The sequence below is a fragment of the Aphidius gifuensis genome, linkage group LG4 (genome assembly GCF_014905175.1).
Source record: "Aphidius gifuensis isolate YNYX2018 linkage group LG4, ASM1490517v1, whole genome shotgun sequence".
Lineage (NCBI taxonomy): Eukaryota > Metazoa > Arthropoda > Insecta > Hymenoptera > Braconidae > Aphidius > Aphidius gifuensis.
In genome coordinates, this window is record NC_057791.1 from 13953938 (window position 1) to 13972920 (window position 18983).

Here is an 18983-nt window from a genome sequence, read left to right on the forward strand (position 1 = left end):
AGTACAACATGGAACAGCTAAAACGTTATTATAAATAATACAATAAAACAACGAAAAAAAAATTAAATATATATCTATTATATTTCACAGCGTTATTAGCGACAATACAGAATTTTACAGTAAGTTTAAGGCAAAAAAATATTTATATAAAGGGTTAATACATCAATTGTATTAGAAAAAATATTATAAAAACAAACAGCTGCATATTTTTTTTTTTTTTGTCATATAAAAGAGTTGGAATTATGTCTTTTTTAATATTTTTATTAATCAAGTCTTTCGATCGACTTTTTTAATTTATTTATTCAACTATATTAATCATTTTTTTTTTTTTATTCAACTATTTTAATAAACTTAATTTAAGTTTTTCAAAATTTTCAATGTTAACACAATGTTACATAATAAAAGCAAAAGAAACAAAAATCATATTATTTGTGCTATGTGAATGTAAAATCTAAATTTGATTTTTTTTTTTTTTAACTATTTATAACGAGTTGTTTATTTTATTTTCTTTTACTTTTTACCAGCAGTTATGAGAATTTTTTAATTTCATAATTTTTAACAACCAGTAAAATTTTGTCACTTGAATTGTATCTTTATTTTTTTAATTATTATATTTACTCCATTGTTTTTTTTTTTTTCTTGTGACAAGAGAAAACGACCAATAAATATTTACAATATATTCTCCTGTCAACGTGTAATTTTTAACATTTTCATATCCTTTTTTTAATTAAATTGAGCATCTGCTCAATCATTATAACTTTTTCATTTCGAAAAAATAAAAACACAAGTGGGAAATAAAAATGGATTACAATATGCTGGTTGCACATCAAAGAAATAATTAATTCAAAGTAAAAAATATTACATTATTTTTTTATTATCTATAAACACTCATATATACTATAAACTCCTGGAAATTTCAGGATTATCAATCGTATTATTCTTTTTGTTTTATTTCATCTAATCATTAGTTTTTGTTTATAAAAAAAAAAACAATCGATAACCTATTTTGACAAAATTATATAAGTTTAATCTGTTTTTTTTTTCCTTCCTTGTTTGTCAATTATTATTTAACATATTAAAGTTTTATTCAACAATAAAAATTAGAAAAAAAAAATATGAATCTATCAAAACATTGAGTGACTACCCGAATTCAAATAATTGATGTTATATTATTTTTTACCCCGAACCGGTAGTACTTTTTGAATTGACAGATAAATAACATTTTTTAATTATTTTTATATATTTTTCTTTTTAACTAGATTATACTTCAATCGAGCTTCAAGTGAGTCGTTTTCTCACTTATTTATTAATCGTATTTATAGATTTCCTATCGTTTTTTTTGTTTCATTTTTTATTGTTAAGAGTTTTTTTATTTTTTATTATGAACTAATTAAATGGCATCCAAATTTTATATATGCAAAATTCAATTGCATATTTTAATAAAACTTCTTATGTCCAAGCATTTGTTATTAATTGTTAAATTATTTATTTATTATTTTTATGAACACGTCTCTTAATATTCGACCTTTATTAATTGTTAAAAAACAATTTATTTATTTAGTTTGTTTTTTTTTTTTTCATATTTTTTGATTTTTTTAGAAATACTTATATAAAGCAATGCTACGCAGTAACATTTAACCTTATTAGGATTATTTTATTTCTAATATTAATTAAATTATAAGAAAAAAAAAATTGACTTAAGTATGACTGATTTATTCTGATAATATAATTGTAACATAAATTATCTCTTATGTTATATCAGCATTTTTTTAATTGTTATTCTTTTTTTTTTTATTTTTCTATAAATTATAGAAAATTCTTTTCAACATTGAAAAGATTTTTTCTTTTTTATTTTTACATGTTTTAATAGTCTTTGAATTAGTTATTTTAGGTTTTTAATTTAATTAATTTTTTTAATTTTTATCTAAGTTAGTTTTATTGGAGATTTATGACTCAAATTAAAGTCTAAAAGGCGCTCTGTGTTCAATTGGAGTTGGTTTTCCTTTTCTTGCTGAGAATGATGAATTTGCAACTGATGTGTCAGAAGCTCCTGATGGTTTTCTCGTTAATTTTGTGCCTGATGGTAGTGGTGTTGCTGAACCACTGGACGGTGTTCTTGTTCTAGAGAATAAAGTCAAAAAAGCATTATTCAAGAACTATAATAAGTTTTTTTTATTATCAACAAAATACAACACAAACATAGAAAGTTTAAAGATAAAAAAAAATTAAACACAAGTGGAGAACAATGCTAGTTACCTAGCATGATTTGTAGGTGGTATGGTGTTAGTTGCTGAACTGGTACAAACCGAGCTGCCCCTAAGCATCATACAATTTTAGTACATTTCAAAGTAGAAAAAAAATATACTATGATCATCTCACTCACACAAAAATCACATGATTAAATATCCTGAACAAAATCATTCGTGTAAGAAATAATACTTGCTCAACATTTTGCAGTTTTGTATATTTTATTATGTCTACTATATGTCTATCAAACTCTAATTACACACAGTTCTACAGTAGTGTACATCGTACACTGTTTTCTTAAAAGCTGTACTCTAATTTCTACAGTCTTGTCTTTACAGTAACTACTATTTCGAAACCGAATACGGTGTTTTTATAAATCACCGAAATTTACCCTTTAACTTTTCAATCATCATGTTACTAAGCTTGTATAATTTCAATTAAAAACACTCGATGTTTTTGTTACTACAGGATACATGCAACAAGTTATTTTTATTTGTGGGGATATTATTTTAAAAGATTATCTAATTCCGAAGTAACTTGACTAAAAATTTGTATTCAGAGTATTTAATCATGTTTATTTTTTTGATTATCACTTTAAATAAATTACAAGAATTTAGTTTTATTGAAAATTGTTTTACATGCAAAATCACACACACAAACAAACAAAAATTGAAAAATAAATATGAAAGAGGATGCAAGAGCATACCCAGTGGAATCAGTTGAAATTGTTGAGTGGTTACTTTGTGTGGAATGAGTTGAAAAATTACTTGTTGTTGATTGAGGGGATTTAATGTCCAGTCCAACATAAACAGGTATCCGGGAACGACTTAATCCATAATTCCATTGAAAATTAATTTATTAGAAAGAAAGAGAAAGAAACCCATGTGTTAGTTAATATCATATCAGAAAAAATTAGTTGTAGTATTAATAAAATTTGTTATTTTTTATTTTTATTAATAGCATTCCAACCCTTTTTTATTATTAGTTCATAGATTAATTTTTTCATTTATTATATTATTCCAAAATAATATTATTTTGGTTTTTTTTTTTATTTTTTAGTTTTATTTACCTATTTGGTGTCCCGACACCTGACAGAGTAGGAATGCTCGATGTTCTAAACATCATACCAATCCTAAAAAATGTTATGTCTCTATTTATTACATTTCAATAACAGCATTATTATTTTTTATAATTTTTATTAATTTTTTTCAAAGAAGCTTTTATATTTAATTTTATAATTTTTATATACATTGAAAAAAAAAATAAATATTCACTTTTTTTTTTTCTTTTTAAAAATGTTAATTTTTAAATTTACATTGTATTTAAATTAAAAAAAAAAAGAAACTACTTATTAATTTTATGCAGTTAAAAATAGAAAAAATCTCAAAAATAATGCTTATTAGTTAATGTTTTCTGGCAGAAAAAAAAATTTGCAATTATTATTGTTATTTAGGGCAATGTGTAATGATAAAAGCTCACCTTGTTGGAGCCCCACCAGCAGGACTGATAAGACCAGTTGGTGTTCGAGGTCGTGATGTTGATGAGCCATTAACTGGTGTTCCTATTTTTCGACCGGAAACACTATTATGTCGACTCGATGTTGGTGTATTACCAGTAGTTCCCACAGTTCGTCGTGGAATTCGACTTGGAGTGCCTGATTCATCTGATAAAACAAACATTATTATTAACCAAATTGTATTTTCAATTGAATATCTATTTAAGAAAATTCAAGTGGTACTTGAAAAAAAAAAAAAACAGGAATCTCTCGTAATATTATTTACGCACGTCGACTCATTAATCTCATAAATAGTAAATCAGATTATCTTGATAATTTTACCTCTATATTTATAGTTTATTCAATAATAATTACATAAAAATAATGTTAACTTTTAATAAATTTATTTGCAGTTTACCTGTACTGTCTAATGATTGAGTTGATCCATATCGGCTTGGTGGCTTACTACCTTGTCTCGATGCCGGTCTACTGGTTGGTCTACTTGCTGGTCGTGAAGCTGGTCTTGATGCTGGTCTACTTGATGGACGACTACCACCTAGACAAAATTATAAATATTTATTTATGTAATTTTAAATGCAATATTTATTTCATCTAATTTTAAAGATTGTTTTTTGTTCATTTACCTGGAGTCATGCCGCTTCTATATGGTGTGCTAGTTTTTCTTGTTGATAATCTGAATGAACTTTCATTATCACTGAGGCTATCAGGTGTTCCAACACTCAATGATGATCTTGATGCTCGTGTATGTGTATGTGTCATTGGTTGACTTCTTATACTTTTTTCACGTACCTAAATAAATTTTCAATAAAAAAAATTTTAAAAACACAAATTCATCAAATAAATTATAAGTCAATTTCGATTTTTGACTATAATTATTTAATTACATTACTACGAGGATTTTTTTTTATTCTGAAATTGTGTTTAATTAATATAATGTGTGTATATTTTTTTAAAAAACTATTTATCATGCATTATTTCTATATACGTACCTATAATTTTGAATAGTGAATAAATTACTCTCACGTAATAATTTAATTATGATAAATTTATACATTACTAATTAAAATATTAATTGTATATTTTTAATCATGATAATTATGTATATTATAATAAATTTATCATAATTAAATATTTGAATGATTTATCTAGGGAATGCATGCAAACTTACCAGGTGTAGTTGGGAAAGATAAAGTAGCTTATAGCAATTCAAAGTATCTCCAATCAATGCAACTATCTTAGCGTCAATAGAGGAAATTTAATCATAATGATCTACCGATAAATATCCTTAAATGTATCGAGCTTTCATAACTTTATCATTAGAATAAAAATACATTAAAAGAATTTCAATCTCAATACATTTTAAATTGTTTTATGTATTAAATTACAACCAAGATAATCATGCTTTTAATTTATCAAAAACTGGAGTAAATATCTAGGCGTATTAGAGAATAAATGAAATAATAATCACACAGTTCAAGGAAAGAAAAAAAAAGAAAACAATAATTAAAAATCAAACAAAAAATATAAAATAAAATAAAAATAATTATGATTTTTCATATTAATTTATCGCGATAATTATTTTCTTTTTTCCATTGTAATTTTGATCTATCAACAATCTGAAAATCACACACAAAATTTCAAATGCACCAAACTAAATTCATACAATTTTAACACCACAGGCATTTCAATAATAATAATAGTAAACAAACTGTCAATTCAAAAAAAAAATAAAATAGATAATAGTAAATAAAAATAAATGCAAAGTATAATGTAAAAAAAAATAAGACAAGCTGAGCAAATCAATCAAGAGATAAATATTGTTATTTACCCAGTGATAAGAGGGGGCGTGCATATGAAGAGGATACGAGCACGGAAGTTCCTCCTTTTGCCTCAAACTCTCAAATATCGGCATCAGCTGGTTCATAAACTCCTCCGCTATACCATAAATCAAATTAAATCGTACTAAAATTGTTTTTTTTTTTCTTTCTAATTTTGCAAAAAATTTATCTCTTCATTATTTAAATAAAATAATAAAACCTATGCTGTCCTATCATAATTCATAACATAATTTAACGCTCGGTATTATCGAAAAATAAATTATTTTTTTTACCAATATAATGACGAATAAATAAATAATTAAATGATAAAATATATATTTTAAATAATTAAAATATCACATCTCCTGAGGTTTAAAAAATTTTCTGACGTTTAAAAATGTTGTCTGCCCATTCACACTGTGAAAATTTCGTTGATTTAAAAAAAAAACAAATCCTTCTCCTTATCATCAACTACATCCAAACTACTCCAAAAATAAAATAAAAATAAACAAAATAAATGATAAAAATTAAAAATATAACAAAACCATGATTATCTTAAAATAAAACCAATGAAATTCATTTAAAGAAGACAAAGACAAGCATGCCCATTCACAACACCATTTACCTCATTCACAATAATAAAATAATAATATATAATTAAAATTTTTAAATATAATATAAATAAAAATTCCATGCCCCATCATGCAAGTAGATAAAAATAAATAATATAGAATATTATTTACTCGTGGTTGCATTTCAATTGTTACCTACCAATTTTGTTGAGAGCAAGAGAGTAGCTCTTTTGGACCAATTTAAATGTGCCTGTGATAATTATGTGTTGATGCAAAGTGTGTGCAAGTGTGTGATAATAAATAATACGTGTAAATTAAATTTAAAAAAAAAAAAAAAAAAAAAAACTGTGCATCCCACTATCGTGGAATTAATTTTACAAAACGTGCAAAAGATAAAAAGAATTTTAGCCATAGAAATTATTGAGAATTGTTTTTTTTTTTCCACGAAATTGGGACGTTGATTTTTTTTTTTTTTTTTTTTAATCTTTTATTTGTTAATGTAATGGAGCCTTTTTTTTAGGGTGGTGACATGATATGTTACCTTCATAATTGGACCAGTAGAAGACAACTGTGAGCGTTGAAGTGTCGAATTTGGACTTGGTTTTGATCTGAATGCTGTCATTGTTTGGCTGACACCATCTGCCAATATGAATTGTTCTCGCAGCTCGATATTCGTTCTTCCCTTGGCTATAGTGTATTAGCGTGCACGCAATTAGTTAATAGGGCCCAAAAAAAAATTTTGTATTTTTGTAAAATTATTAAAAATAATAATAAATAAAGTAACATGAAAATTGTATATGGCACAGCAACGATCAGTCGAAAAACAAGTTACAAAGACAAATTAAAAAAAAAATAAATAAATATTTTAAAACAAAAAAAATTCGTGTGTATTTGTAAATTGAAAAAAAAAAAAATGTTAAGTTCAAATCATGCGTGAATATTTTTGGAGTGGTTGAAAATAAAAATGTGTTTTTTTAAAAAAAAAAAAAAAGGGTGACGATGGTGTGTTGTGTAATGAAAAAAAAAAAAAAAACACTGTGATTAGAATAAATAAAATAAATAATAAAAAATAGTGTAAATTTTGTTAAAATACTGTCTTCCAAATAAATATTAAGTTTCACTTGAAAAAGTATATTAAAAAAATTAAATATAATAAAATTTAAACATGAAATTCCAACACCATGCCAAATAATGAAATTGGCTAAATTGAAAATAACTTGTTGAATAATTTCATCAAATTATTAAATTAAACTAATACATAAAATTACCCTTAACCATACAATTAAGAACGATAAATAAATATTTTTGTTATTGTAATAATTTAATAAATTATTTGGTTGAAAAAAAAAAAAATGATTAAAAATTAAAATATATTAATTTGGCTATAACAATAAACGATTAACTTAAAATAACAAAAATGATAATTTAAAATAAATGAAATGAAAATTGCAAATATCATGCGACATCAATGAATGATATCTAAACTCTGTCTGATTAATATATAAATATAATTATTCAATTTGAGTAATATTAATCAACAGAGTGCAGATATTATCACATATATTTATTAATGATCGTGCAATGAGGCCTCACCGAGCGGACACCAACCCTCGTGTTGTTCCGGCTTGTTAGGGTCCGGTATTGGCATTAAAAAAACTTGAGGAATATATTTAGTTTTTAGTTATTTTCCTTTTTTAATTAATACTTTTTTTATCACACAAAGTTTTTTTAAAAAAACATGCACACCACGTTGAATTATTATTGTTATTTTTCTTTTAATTAATATTATTATATAAATGTCCCTGATATGTTAGAATTTTTTATTTTTCATAAATTTCATAAAATTGAAAATATAGAAAAATATTAGTTAATAAACTACTAATCAAGCAAAGCAAAATAGCGAATATATATACCTCTTTTTCACACTATAGATATTATTTCTTTTTTTTTTAATTAATTATTATATTATGAGCAAAATGATTCATTCAATTTTCTTAGTTACCTCAGGAGTTGAGATCATACACACAAAAAAAAAACGTCTAAATTATTAAGACAATTTTTTTTTAAAGAATATTAATTCACATTATTGATTATTCATAATTATTGGATATTAATAAACATTTATAGCACCGTGCATATTAATCACTGTTTATATTATTTAATAATACTAATTTTCATATTTTTTTTTATTAATTAATTATAAAATATTGTTATCGATACGCTTTTGCTATCGCTGTGTTAGCAATGCGTGAAATGAATATGATAATTTATGAAGTGTTATTTAAAATAATTCATTTTTTTTAAGTTAAATAAATTATAAATGAATATGATAAATTATAAATTAATTACAATTAAATTATAATTAATTTGCCTGATTAAAAGGGGGAAAAAAATACTTGATTATCTATGAGTTTTTAATTATTTACAAAATGGCACATTATTAATAATTTCCCTAAGCTTTTTTTTTGTATTATTTATTAATAATTTATATATTTTAATAATTGGATAATTTAAAAATAGAAACTTACCGCGACAAGGATCATTTTTAACAAGGAATTCATCAAGTGCAACCCAGCCACCTCCAACACGAACCATCACTGTTGATCTGAGTATACGAACAAGTCGTAATTTTTGACTATCACCGAACTGAAAATTTTATAAAAATAAATTAATCATTTTATTTTTAAAAATATTATTAGATAATTATTGTTTTTAAAACATACCCTGTATTTTCCTTCACCAACTTGGAATACACGGAATTTTTGTCGACAAGTACAAAGCATAACAAGTCGTTTAACTTCATCATGAATTTTATCAGTATCATGATATGTTTTACGTTCTTCCCAATCAGGTCTAAGTGCAGCGATAAATTCTTTCCAATCAATAAGACCTTCACCATGACGATCGAATAAATCAGCAACAGCATTCATTTCAAGTCTTGATGTATCAAATTTAGTATTCATAATTCCTTGAATAAAATCTTCTCTTGGTATCAAACCATCATTATTTTTATCCATTTTTCTAAACAAATCAGTTAATCTTGATTTTTTATGATTCATAAATTTGAGGAAACGTTTACGCCATTCTTCCCAGCTAAAGTTCTTTACACGATCAAGTTCATCAATGTAATTTAATTTATCTTGAAGACGACGTTGACGTTCCCATGCCATCATCCAAACATTGCGCCAACGATCCCATAATAATTTAACACGTGGATTACGGAATTCTGGTTCGACTCCCTTACTGCTTTAGTTATAAATAATATTTGAAAAAAAAAAAACACAAAATTTAATATTTAACATGGAAATCATAGCATAATAAAATAAAAAATAATTAAAAAGGAGGAGAATTCACTTGCAGCATATATCAAGCCAAAAAGATAAAACAAATTTTTTTTTTTTTTTTTTCATAAAATATGCAGACTAATCCAAAACCTTTGTTGTTAATCACTTGGCTTATATGATAATTTAGCAATTTCATTTATTTATTTATTGTTGTAAATAAAGGGTAAATAAAATAAAAATAAAAAAATAGTAAATTAGGATAACGAACCTTCCTTTGGGTGGGAAACGAGGACCAATATGTGGCATTGATGGATCTGGTGTTCTCTCACGACCTGGACTGGCTCGGCTAAACAAGAACATGCGTCAAATCACTCATAACACTCTCTACTAAATATCATTTTGTTTGTTTATTTGTATTTTTTTTTTAAATTAATTGCATAGAGCAATTAAACTGTTGTCAAAATGCAATTTAATAGATTTTTATTGTACTTAATTTTAGAAATTCATTATAAATAATCAGTATGATAAAATTAATATTGATAAATTTAATAACAACGATAAAATGAATTTAATGAAAAAAAATAAATAAAATTGATTAATTAAATTATGAGAATAGAGTATCGGACAACATGATAATGTTTTTTTAAAAATAAAAAAAAATGTATTTGTCATACCTTCCACGTCGGGATTGTAGAAGATCTCGACTGCCCTTGAAGCTAAACAATCACAAAAAGCAAAACAAAAATATGAATGATATGGAAACATAAACATCATGAAAATATATGAATGATTTTTTTTTTTTATATTAAACTAAAAAAAAAGAAAAAAAAAATTGAATTTTTGAATGAGAAAAATTGATAAAAATGAGGTGAAATTTATTCAAGACAAATAGAAAAACACACACAAACCTTTGTTTGCGAAGAGGTTGTTCATCATGATCACTGTCTTGATAGAGACCATCCTTACTGTTCATTTAGACAATGAATAATAATATGCAACATGCAACAACGAACACAATTGAGTTACAACACAAAAAAACACAATAAAATGATAGAAATTGAAAGATGAAAAAATAAAATGATAAACACAAATAAATGGCAAGCAGTACAAACAAGATGAAAGCTCATAAATTATTTTATATAAAAAAAAAATAAATAAAAAATGATAATGATCATAATAAAATAAATAAAATAATAGAATAGTTGATTGAGAATGAAAGAAAAAGAAGAAAAAATTTTTTAAAAATACTTACACTTGATTGAGACTTGGTTTTGATCTTGACATTTTTCTGGTGTCTTTAATTGGTTTAATTTGTCTTGCTTTACAAACACTGTCTACCTCAACTTGTCGTCGACTAGTATTTTCCATAAATTCTCGATGATCAGCAATTAATATTTCCAATGTTGGTCTATCATCTGGTAATGATTCAGATTCAAGAGTTATCAAAGTATTAGTTAAACCTTCAAGCCAAGCTAAAAGTTCTTCTAATAAATTATCAAGATCTTGAAGTCCCTGCATATGACTTTCTAATCTTTGATTTCGTTGATGTGCCCATGTTGCAACTTCATCCCATCTTGATTGTATAATTGTTATCCAATGTTTAATAACAGCAGCACCATCTGGATGTGCTTTACCAAGAATAACATGTGCAAGTTCTAATGTACGATCTTTTTCAATTTCTTTTTGTTTTAATTCACGTAAGAATTTTTCATGTTCAATTAATTGATTTCTACTTTCTTGTTCATCTTCTGGTAATTGTCCAGCAAATCTGAGTTTCATTTCAGCATCGCTGAGCCATTCAAGAAGTACATGAACAGATTTATGAAGACGTTCAGCATCTTTTAATGCTTCATCAAGACGTATTGATTTATTTGATGATAAATGATTAACAGTATTCCATAACGTATTAACTTCTGATAATTGTGAACGTATTGTTGATGCATCTTCAATTGTTGCTTTTGATTCAAGTTCACGACCAGTACGTGTTACTGATTCCATTTGTGTTGCACGTGAATCTAAATCTTTTTCAAATGTTTTATGTTGATCAACAAGATTCATAACAGTATCAAGATCACCATGTAATGGTCCAGTATTTGATAAATGTTTTTCAGTTTTTTGTAACCAATCTAATAATGCTTGTATTGCATCTTTAAATTGTCCAGAAAATAATAATGCTTCTTCAAGTTTTCTTTGTCTATCAACACTTTTACTACAAACAGATGTCCATTTATTTTTTAATTCACTTAATAATTCTTTTAATGCTGGTTCATCTGTTTTTGGTGCTTTATCTTTAAGTATTTTACCAGATTTCATTGTATTATCATATGTACTTTGTTTAACACCAAGTGATTTTTGTATTTCACGATGTTTATGTAAACGTGATTTAATTTTTTCTGGATCATTACCACCAACACCCTCAGCTGACATATCATCAAGTGTTTTTTCAGTTTCATCTAACCAATTCATAAGTACTGACCATGAATCATGGAATTCACGTGCTTCTTTATAGCCATGATCAAGTGCTCTTGTACGATCAGCTGATTTTGATACAACTCTTTCCCATCTATGTTGTACACTTACTAATAAATTTTTAATAAGTATAACATCTTGTTTTTGTGAAAAATATTTTAACTGTGTTCCTTTTTTATCGAGATTTAAATTTGTTTCACGATGTACACTAACATCTTTTTGGAATATTTTATGTTCTTCAATTTGTCCAAGTATTGTTTCCATAACACGTGATACTGGTTTTAAATTTGATAATGTTTTTTCAGCATTTGTTAACCAATTAACAAATGCTTGTAATGCATCATGAAATTCAGTTGCTTCTCTCAATGCAATTTCTAATTTAATTTTTTTATCACTTGCACGTGCAATAACACTGTCCCATCTTTGTTTTAATGTTTTAAGATTATGTGCCAATGTATTACCAGTTGTTGCATTTGCACGTTTTAAATATTCTTGTCCTTGTTGTAATACAGTTTCAACTTTTGGACGATTCATTTCAACTTCATTATAAATTTCCATAAATCTTTCTAATTGTTCTGATGCTGTTTCTGGTAAACCACCAACTGGTCTTGATGCAACAATCATATTATCTACATCAGCAAGCCATGATAATAAATCTTGTATTTCAGCAGTAAATGATTGTGCTTCACGTAATGCATCTTCAAGTTCACGTTGACGATCAGCAGCTCTTTGTAATAAATCACGCCAACGATGATTTAATGTACCAAGTTTATCAGCTGTTGTTGAAGCCTCAGCAGTACCTTTACCATCTTCAATTAATTGTCTTCCTGCATCATTCAATGTATCAACACTTGTTTGATGTGCTTGAATATCATTTACAGTTACTTTTAGTTTTGCCAATTCAATTTCAATGAGTTGTGGATTACCAGCAACTGGTTTAAGCTCATCAAGTGTTCTATCTGTATTATTAATCCATACAAGTAATTCATCAAGAGCATGCTGAAATTGTCCAAGACGAAGAAGTGCATTTTCAAGAAGGCGTTGACGTTCAACAACACCACGAAGAAGTCCATCCCAACGACGGTTTACTGCACTAAGTGGCTCTTTTATTGCTGATGCTTGTTCAGATGATGTTCTTTCTGTTAATTCTGCAGCTTGTCTATATTTTAGATAAAAAAAAACATTGTGTTAGATTGCTTTGAATTGAGTAAGAATAAAAGCACTCTATTAAATTCGATATTTACTGATGGATTTTCTGTAAGTGGGAATTTTGGAAAACAAATTTACCATTTAAATAAAAAAAAAATTAAAAAACCAATTAATATTATTATGTCAATATAACAACAAATTAAAAATAGCAATTAATTTTTTTTAAATTGTTTTATAAATTAAATAACTTCTGCAACTCGAAATAATAATGAAAAAATACTCAAAAAACGTTTTTAAATAACAAAAATAATTTTGCATTATAAAAAAAAAATATTTAAGCCATGCGCTCTAACTACTGCAACATTTTGACTTGCCTTGTCAGAGTCCTATTTGATCGGGTACCGAGGGACAAGAAAAAAAAAATATTAAATATTATCGTGGGCAATTTTTTTGTTTTTTTTTGTTTTTTTCTAAAAAATTTAATTAAAAATTAAAGTTAAAAAATAAAAAGAAAACAAGTTATATACCTGTTTAATGCTTCAACTTGAACCATGTAAGGATCAACTTCAGCTTTAAAATCAGCAAGATCACGAATTTGTTTTTTCACTTCAGCAATATCACTACCAAGTGGTCCCATTGTTGAAAATTTATCTTCAGCTTCTTTGAGGAATTCAATAAGTTTTTGTAATGTATCATGGAAGTCCATAGCTTTTTCCATTGCATCAATTAAATTTTCTTCACGTCTTGCATATAAAGCAGTTATATTGTCCCATGCTTGATCAAGATCTTCAATATGTTTACGTACTTCTGGTTTATCTGGTTCACCACAAAGTCCCATAAGTTCATGTCCAGAAGCACGTACTTGTTCAACATCTGGTTTTGTTTGATCAATTTCTTGACGTATTTCTTGTAATGCAACTTGTTGTTGTTGTATTGCTGTTGGTTGAACAGCTGGTGGTGCTTGTCCTGCAAGTGCATCTTGTAATTCTCTTAATGTTGACATAACACCATTTAATTCTGACCAGAATTTTTCAGCAACTGATAATGTATCATCCAATGTATTGCTACGATCAGTTGTTGCTTTTTGTACATCAGCCCATAATTTATTAAGTTTTTCTAATTTACGTTTAATATCTTTAACTGCTGGATCTTGACGATTACCAGCTTTATTAATAACATCATCAGCAGCTTTTTTAACAGCAGCATATGCTTCATTACGTTGTGCAAGATCATCAGCAAGTGCTGCATTTTCTTCCATTTGATCACGTAAACGTGGTGGATGTGCTGATATTGGTTCTGAGCTATTAACTTGATCAGCAGTTGATGATAATGCACGTAACATACCCTCTAATTTATCAGAAAATTGTGATGATTCTTGTAATGCTTGTTCAAGTGTTTGTTGACGTGCACGTAATTCAGCACCGAGAAGACGCGGAACGAGAAACAACCCGACAACAACAACACAACACAGACGCTAGAGCCAACAGTGATCGACTTGAACGACGAAGAAGACCAACGCATGGACTCGTCATACAGCCCATACTGAAGCAAAAAGAGCAGCGGCAGAAAAAGCGTTCTACTACCTCAATCGCCGAGGCAAATATGAAACATTAGACTAATTGAAGTTAAGTTAAAGAAAACAAAAAGACAACCTTTTACACACAAGATAAAAACTTCTCTTCAAGTTCACGAAGATGTTCAGCCAATGGTAGTGCTTGTTCTAATGCACCTAATCTATCTGATGATAATGTAGATACAATTTCCATTGTTTCACGTAAATCTTCCATTTTATCTCTTATTGTTGCTGTATCTTCATGTTGTGTATTTTCACGTATAACTTTTTTAGCTGTTGATATAACATCACGTACACGACCTTTTTGACTTGATATATCATCATTTAATGCTTTATGTTCTTTAAGTTGTACACGTATTATTTCTGGTTCACTACTTGGTGGTTCAGCTTCACGTAATTGATTATCAACTTCTCTAAACCAATCTAATAAATCATCAATATCACCAATAACTTCAAGTGATCTTTGTTTACTTAATTGTATTCTTTCAGCTTTACGTTGTATTTGTTCAGCAATTGCATCAAAACGACGATTATCACGTGTTACAAGACCTTCAATTGTTGATGAACCTTCACCAGGTGATATTTGACATAATTGTGGTCCAACAGTATTTATTTTATCAAGAATTGGACGATATTCTGATATTTCCATTTCTAAACGTATTATTTCTTCTTCACGTGGTTCAGCTGATTGTAATGCACTTTCAGCACCTTGCATCCAATCCATTAATCTATTATGATTGTCATGAAATTGTTGAACAAGTGGTAATGCTTCTTGTGCATGTTTTAATAAATCTGAACCACGTGTTACAAGATCATTAAATCTACGTTGTAATGAATCAAGTTTATCTTTTAATTGTAATGCTTCATCACTTGATATATGTTTCATTAATTCTAAACCTGAATCAGTTGTACTATCAATTTCTGTTTGACGTGATGATACTTCTTCTGTTAAATCAGCAAGATCTTCCATTTGTTGAAGTAATTTTTCTGTATGTACAGCAAGTATACGATATTTTGATAAACGTTTTTCCATATTTTCCATCCATGCTTGAAGATCTTGATATGTTAAAACAAGATGACGTAAACCTTGTCTTGATCTTTGTAATAAATTACCAAGTAATTCTGAACGTTCAACAAGTGAACCATAACGATCAGCAACATCTTGAAGTTTATCTGCTAATAATAAAGCTTCATCTTCACCAACTAAACTCATTAATTTACTAGCAACATCAGTAAGTTCACTGAAATATGGTTTTTTTGATAATATATCCTCATGAAGTTCATCATGTTCAGTAACACGTTGTTGAATTTTTTCTTCATCTGTTGGTACAAGTTCCATATCTTTAACTTTTTTTTCTGTTTTATCAAGCCAGCTTGCTAATGGCATTAATTTTTCTTGAAATTCTTTAGCAACTGTCATTGCTTGTTCAAGTGCATCCATACGTTCAGCAGCACCTTCAGTTAAACATTCAAATCTATCAATTAAATCTTTTAATTGTTTTTCAATACCTTTACGTTCTTTTGGATCAGCACCAGCAGCAACTTCTTGTCCCATTGTATATAATGATGACATTGAATTTTGACGATCTGATAACATTTTCTTTAAAAATTTTTGTTCTTGTAATTGTGCTTTAACAACTTTATAATCAGATGATGGTGATTTTTGATTAGCAACCATTTCTTCAGTATCTGATAGCCATTTTTCAAGACCATCAAGTGCTTCTTGAAATTTGCCTGATTGTAATAAACCATAATCAAGACGACGTAAACGTTCATTCAAACGATCTTTTAAATCATTCCATTTTTCATTCATTTTGTCAAGATCTTTTTCAATTCCACTTGTATTAACATCTCTACCAGCACTTTGTACAAGTCCCTGACCAAGAATATTACAATCATCAACAGCATGTGATATTGGCTCAATTCTACTGGCTTTTAATGATCTAAAATCTTCTTGTTGTGCTTTTATTGAATCAACTTCTGATCCAACTGCTTTAAATTTACGTACTTGTTCATTAACATCAGTAATATCATCAAGAATATCAGCATGCATATGATAAAATTCTTGTAATTTATTAAGTGCAATTGAAAGTTCATCTTCACGATTACGTGAACGTTCATCAAGTTTACCTAATTGTCGTTTTAAACCATCAACTTGATCACGTGTTGCAACAGCATCAGCAGCAAAACCACTGTCAACTAAATTTTCACATGAATTAACAAGATCAGTTACTTCATCACATGCACGATTTATTTTATTTATTAGCTTTGTACATTCTTCAATTTGTGAACGTACTGTTTTAATATCACGTCCAGGTGCTTTCATAGCATCAAGTTCATTTTCAAGTGTTGAAAGATCATAAATAAGTGTTTTAATATGATCATTAAATTGTGCAACTGCTGTTGCTGCACTTTGTAAATTATTACAACGATCATCAAGTTTACCAACTAAATCATTTATACGATCAGTTAAATTTTCAATTTCATCTTGAAGATGAGTTGCATCAGCACCTTGTTCACGTGCATTATTAACAAGATCATTTGCTTGTTGTTTAACTGATTGTAATGGTTTTTTCAATGATAAAGTTTCTTCTCTTAAATTTTTAATTCTATCAAGAAGTTTTGGATCTTTTGATGCACCTCCAAGAGCATCATGTGAAGCAAGTTTATCTTCACATCTTTGTAAACCATGCTGTAAATCTCTTAAATTTTCATTAAAATCAGAAAGATGACGTGCAGTATCCTCAAGTGATTGAGTACGTGCTAATAAATCATTATTTAATTTATCCCATCTTGTTTTCATTGCACTTAATTCATTTTTAACAACTTCTTTATCAATGTCACATGCGCTGAGGAATGTTTCACCAAGTGATTTATTATTTTCAAATTCACCAGATCTTTTCCATACTTCATTTCTGAATGATGATAATTCTTTTAATTGTTTTTCAATATCTTTACGTTTAAATGATGCTGGTTTTAAACTTTCAAGTTTATCCTCAGCTTGACGTAACCATGGTAAAAATAAATCTTGTGCACGATAATATTTTTTACAATGTTCAGCACAAGTTTGTAATTTAGTATGTCTATCAAGTGTATCTTTCTTTAAACGATCCCATTGTGATTGCATTTTATCTAAATCACGTTGTAATCCACGATTTTCAGTTTTTTGTGAACGTGATAATATATCTCTACCTTTATTTAAAAGCATTATAACTTCATGTTCTTTACTCATTACATTACGATAAATTGGCTCATGATGATCAAGCTGTTGTTGTAGAATTTCTCTATCAGCTGATACTAATAATTTTTCTGACATATTACCAAGTTCATCAGAAAGCCAACCAAGTGTTTTACTACATGATGCTTCAAATTGTCGTCCATCACGTAAACTTCCTTCAATTTCAGCTTTTCGATGATCTAATTTTTTTTGTAAATTATTATATAATTTTCCAACTGCTGAAAGTTTACCCTGTATTTCAGATCTTGATGCAGCATCACTCAATACATCACATAATTGAGCACCAGCTGCTTCAGCATCAGCTAATAGTGGTCTTTGTCCTTCTAATTGACGTTCAAGATTTTCAATTTTACGGAGTTGTTCTTCTGGATCTTTATCAAGTGGTAAATCATCCAAATTATCTGATATTCCTTGTAATGCATCACGTAAACGATTAAGACTTGCATCAAATTCACGACTAGTATCAACTGCATCACCAAGACTTTGTGCACGTTCATCAAGACGTGATACTTGATCAGACCATCTTTGTAATATATTATTTAATTTTGTTTTTATTTTTTGTCCATCAATTGAATCAGCTGGTAAACGAACAAGTACACTATCGCCAACTTGTACTAAATGATCAAGTTGTGGTTTTTGAGTTCTAAATTCTTCACGTAATACTTGTACTTGTTGTACTTGACTTGCAACCATTCTTGGATCAGATGAAATTGGACCAAGTGCACCCAACATTCTTTCTTTTGCACCAAGCCAAGAATTAATACTTTCATAACCATCATGAAATTCTTTAATATCTTCTAAAAATTTAACACGATCTTTACATTTATCAGATATTGATTTCCATCTTGATGCAACATCCTCAAGTTCATCACCAAGTCTATCAGCACCATCAGCATCTTTTTTACGTTTAACAATATCACGTACTTGAGTTTTTGTACTGTCAAGAAGTGATTGTTTTTCATACATTTCTTCAACAATTATTTTTATTAATTTAACAGTTTTATCTGCTTCTTCTTTTGTTGCTGGAATAGCATCTTTTGGCAATTGTCGTTCAATCTAAGTAAACAAACATAAAAAATATATATAAAAATCGGGGAAAAAAAAACCTCATCATTATA

General features: G+C 27.5%; 1 protein-coding gene across 1 annotated transcript in view; it reads right to left on the bottom strand.

Annotated features, from left to right (window-relative positions):
• Window positions 1-726: 726 nt before the first annotated feature.
• Window positions 727-18983, bottom strand: part of LOC122853880 (dystonin) — a 76144-nt gene continuing 57887 nt past the window's right edge. The window contains exons 18-33 of the mRNA XM_044154288.1: window positions 14716-18921; window positions 13582-14528; window positions 10689-13064; window positions 10345-10401; window positions 10111-10152; window positions 9705-9782; window positions 8876-9398; window positions 8681-8798; window positions 6694-6839; window positions 4387-4552; window positions 4161-4298; window positions 3727-3910; window positions 3317-3379; window positions 2954-3073; window positions 2257-2316; window positions 727-2121 (exon numbers count right to left, since the gene is read on the bottom strand). Of these exons, the coding sequence (XP_044010223.1) occupies window positions 1959-2121; window positions 2257-2316; window positions 2954-3073; window positions 3317-3379; window positions 3727-3910; window positions 4161-4298; window positions 4387-4552; window positions 6694-6839; window positions 8681-8798; window positions 8876-9398; window positions 9705-9782; window positions 10111-10152; window positions 10345-10401; window positions 10689-13064; window positions 13582-14528; window positions 14716-18921 (9387 nt within the window). The 3' untranslated portion in view covers window positions 727-1958. The remainder of the gene's footprint in view (window positions 2122-2256; window positions 2317-2953; window positions 3074-3316; window positions 3380-3726; window positions 3911-4160; window positions 4299-4386; window positions 4553-6693; window positions 6840-8680; window positions 8799-8875; window positions 9399-9704; window positions 9783-10110; window positions 10153-10344; window positions 10402-10688; window positions 13065-13581; window positions 14529-14715; window positions 18922-18983) is intronic.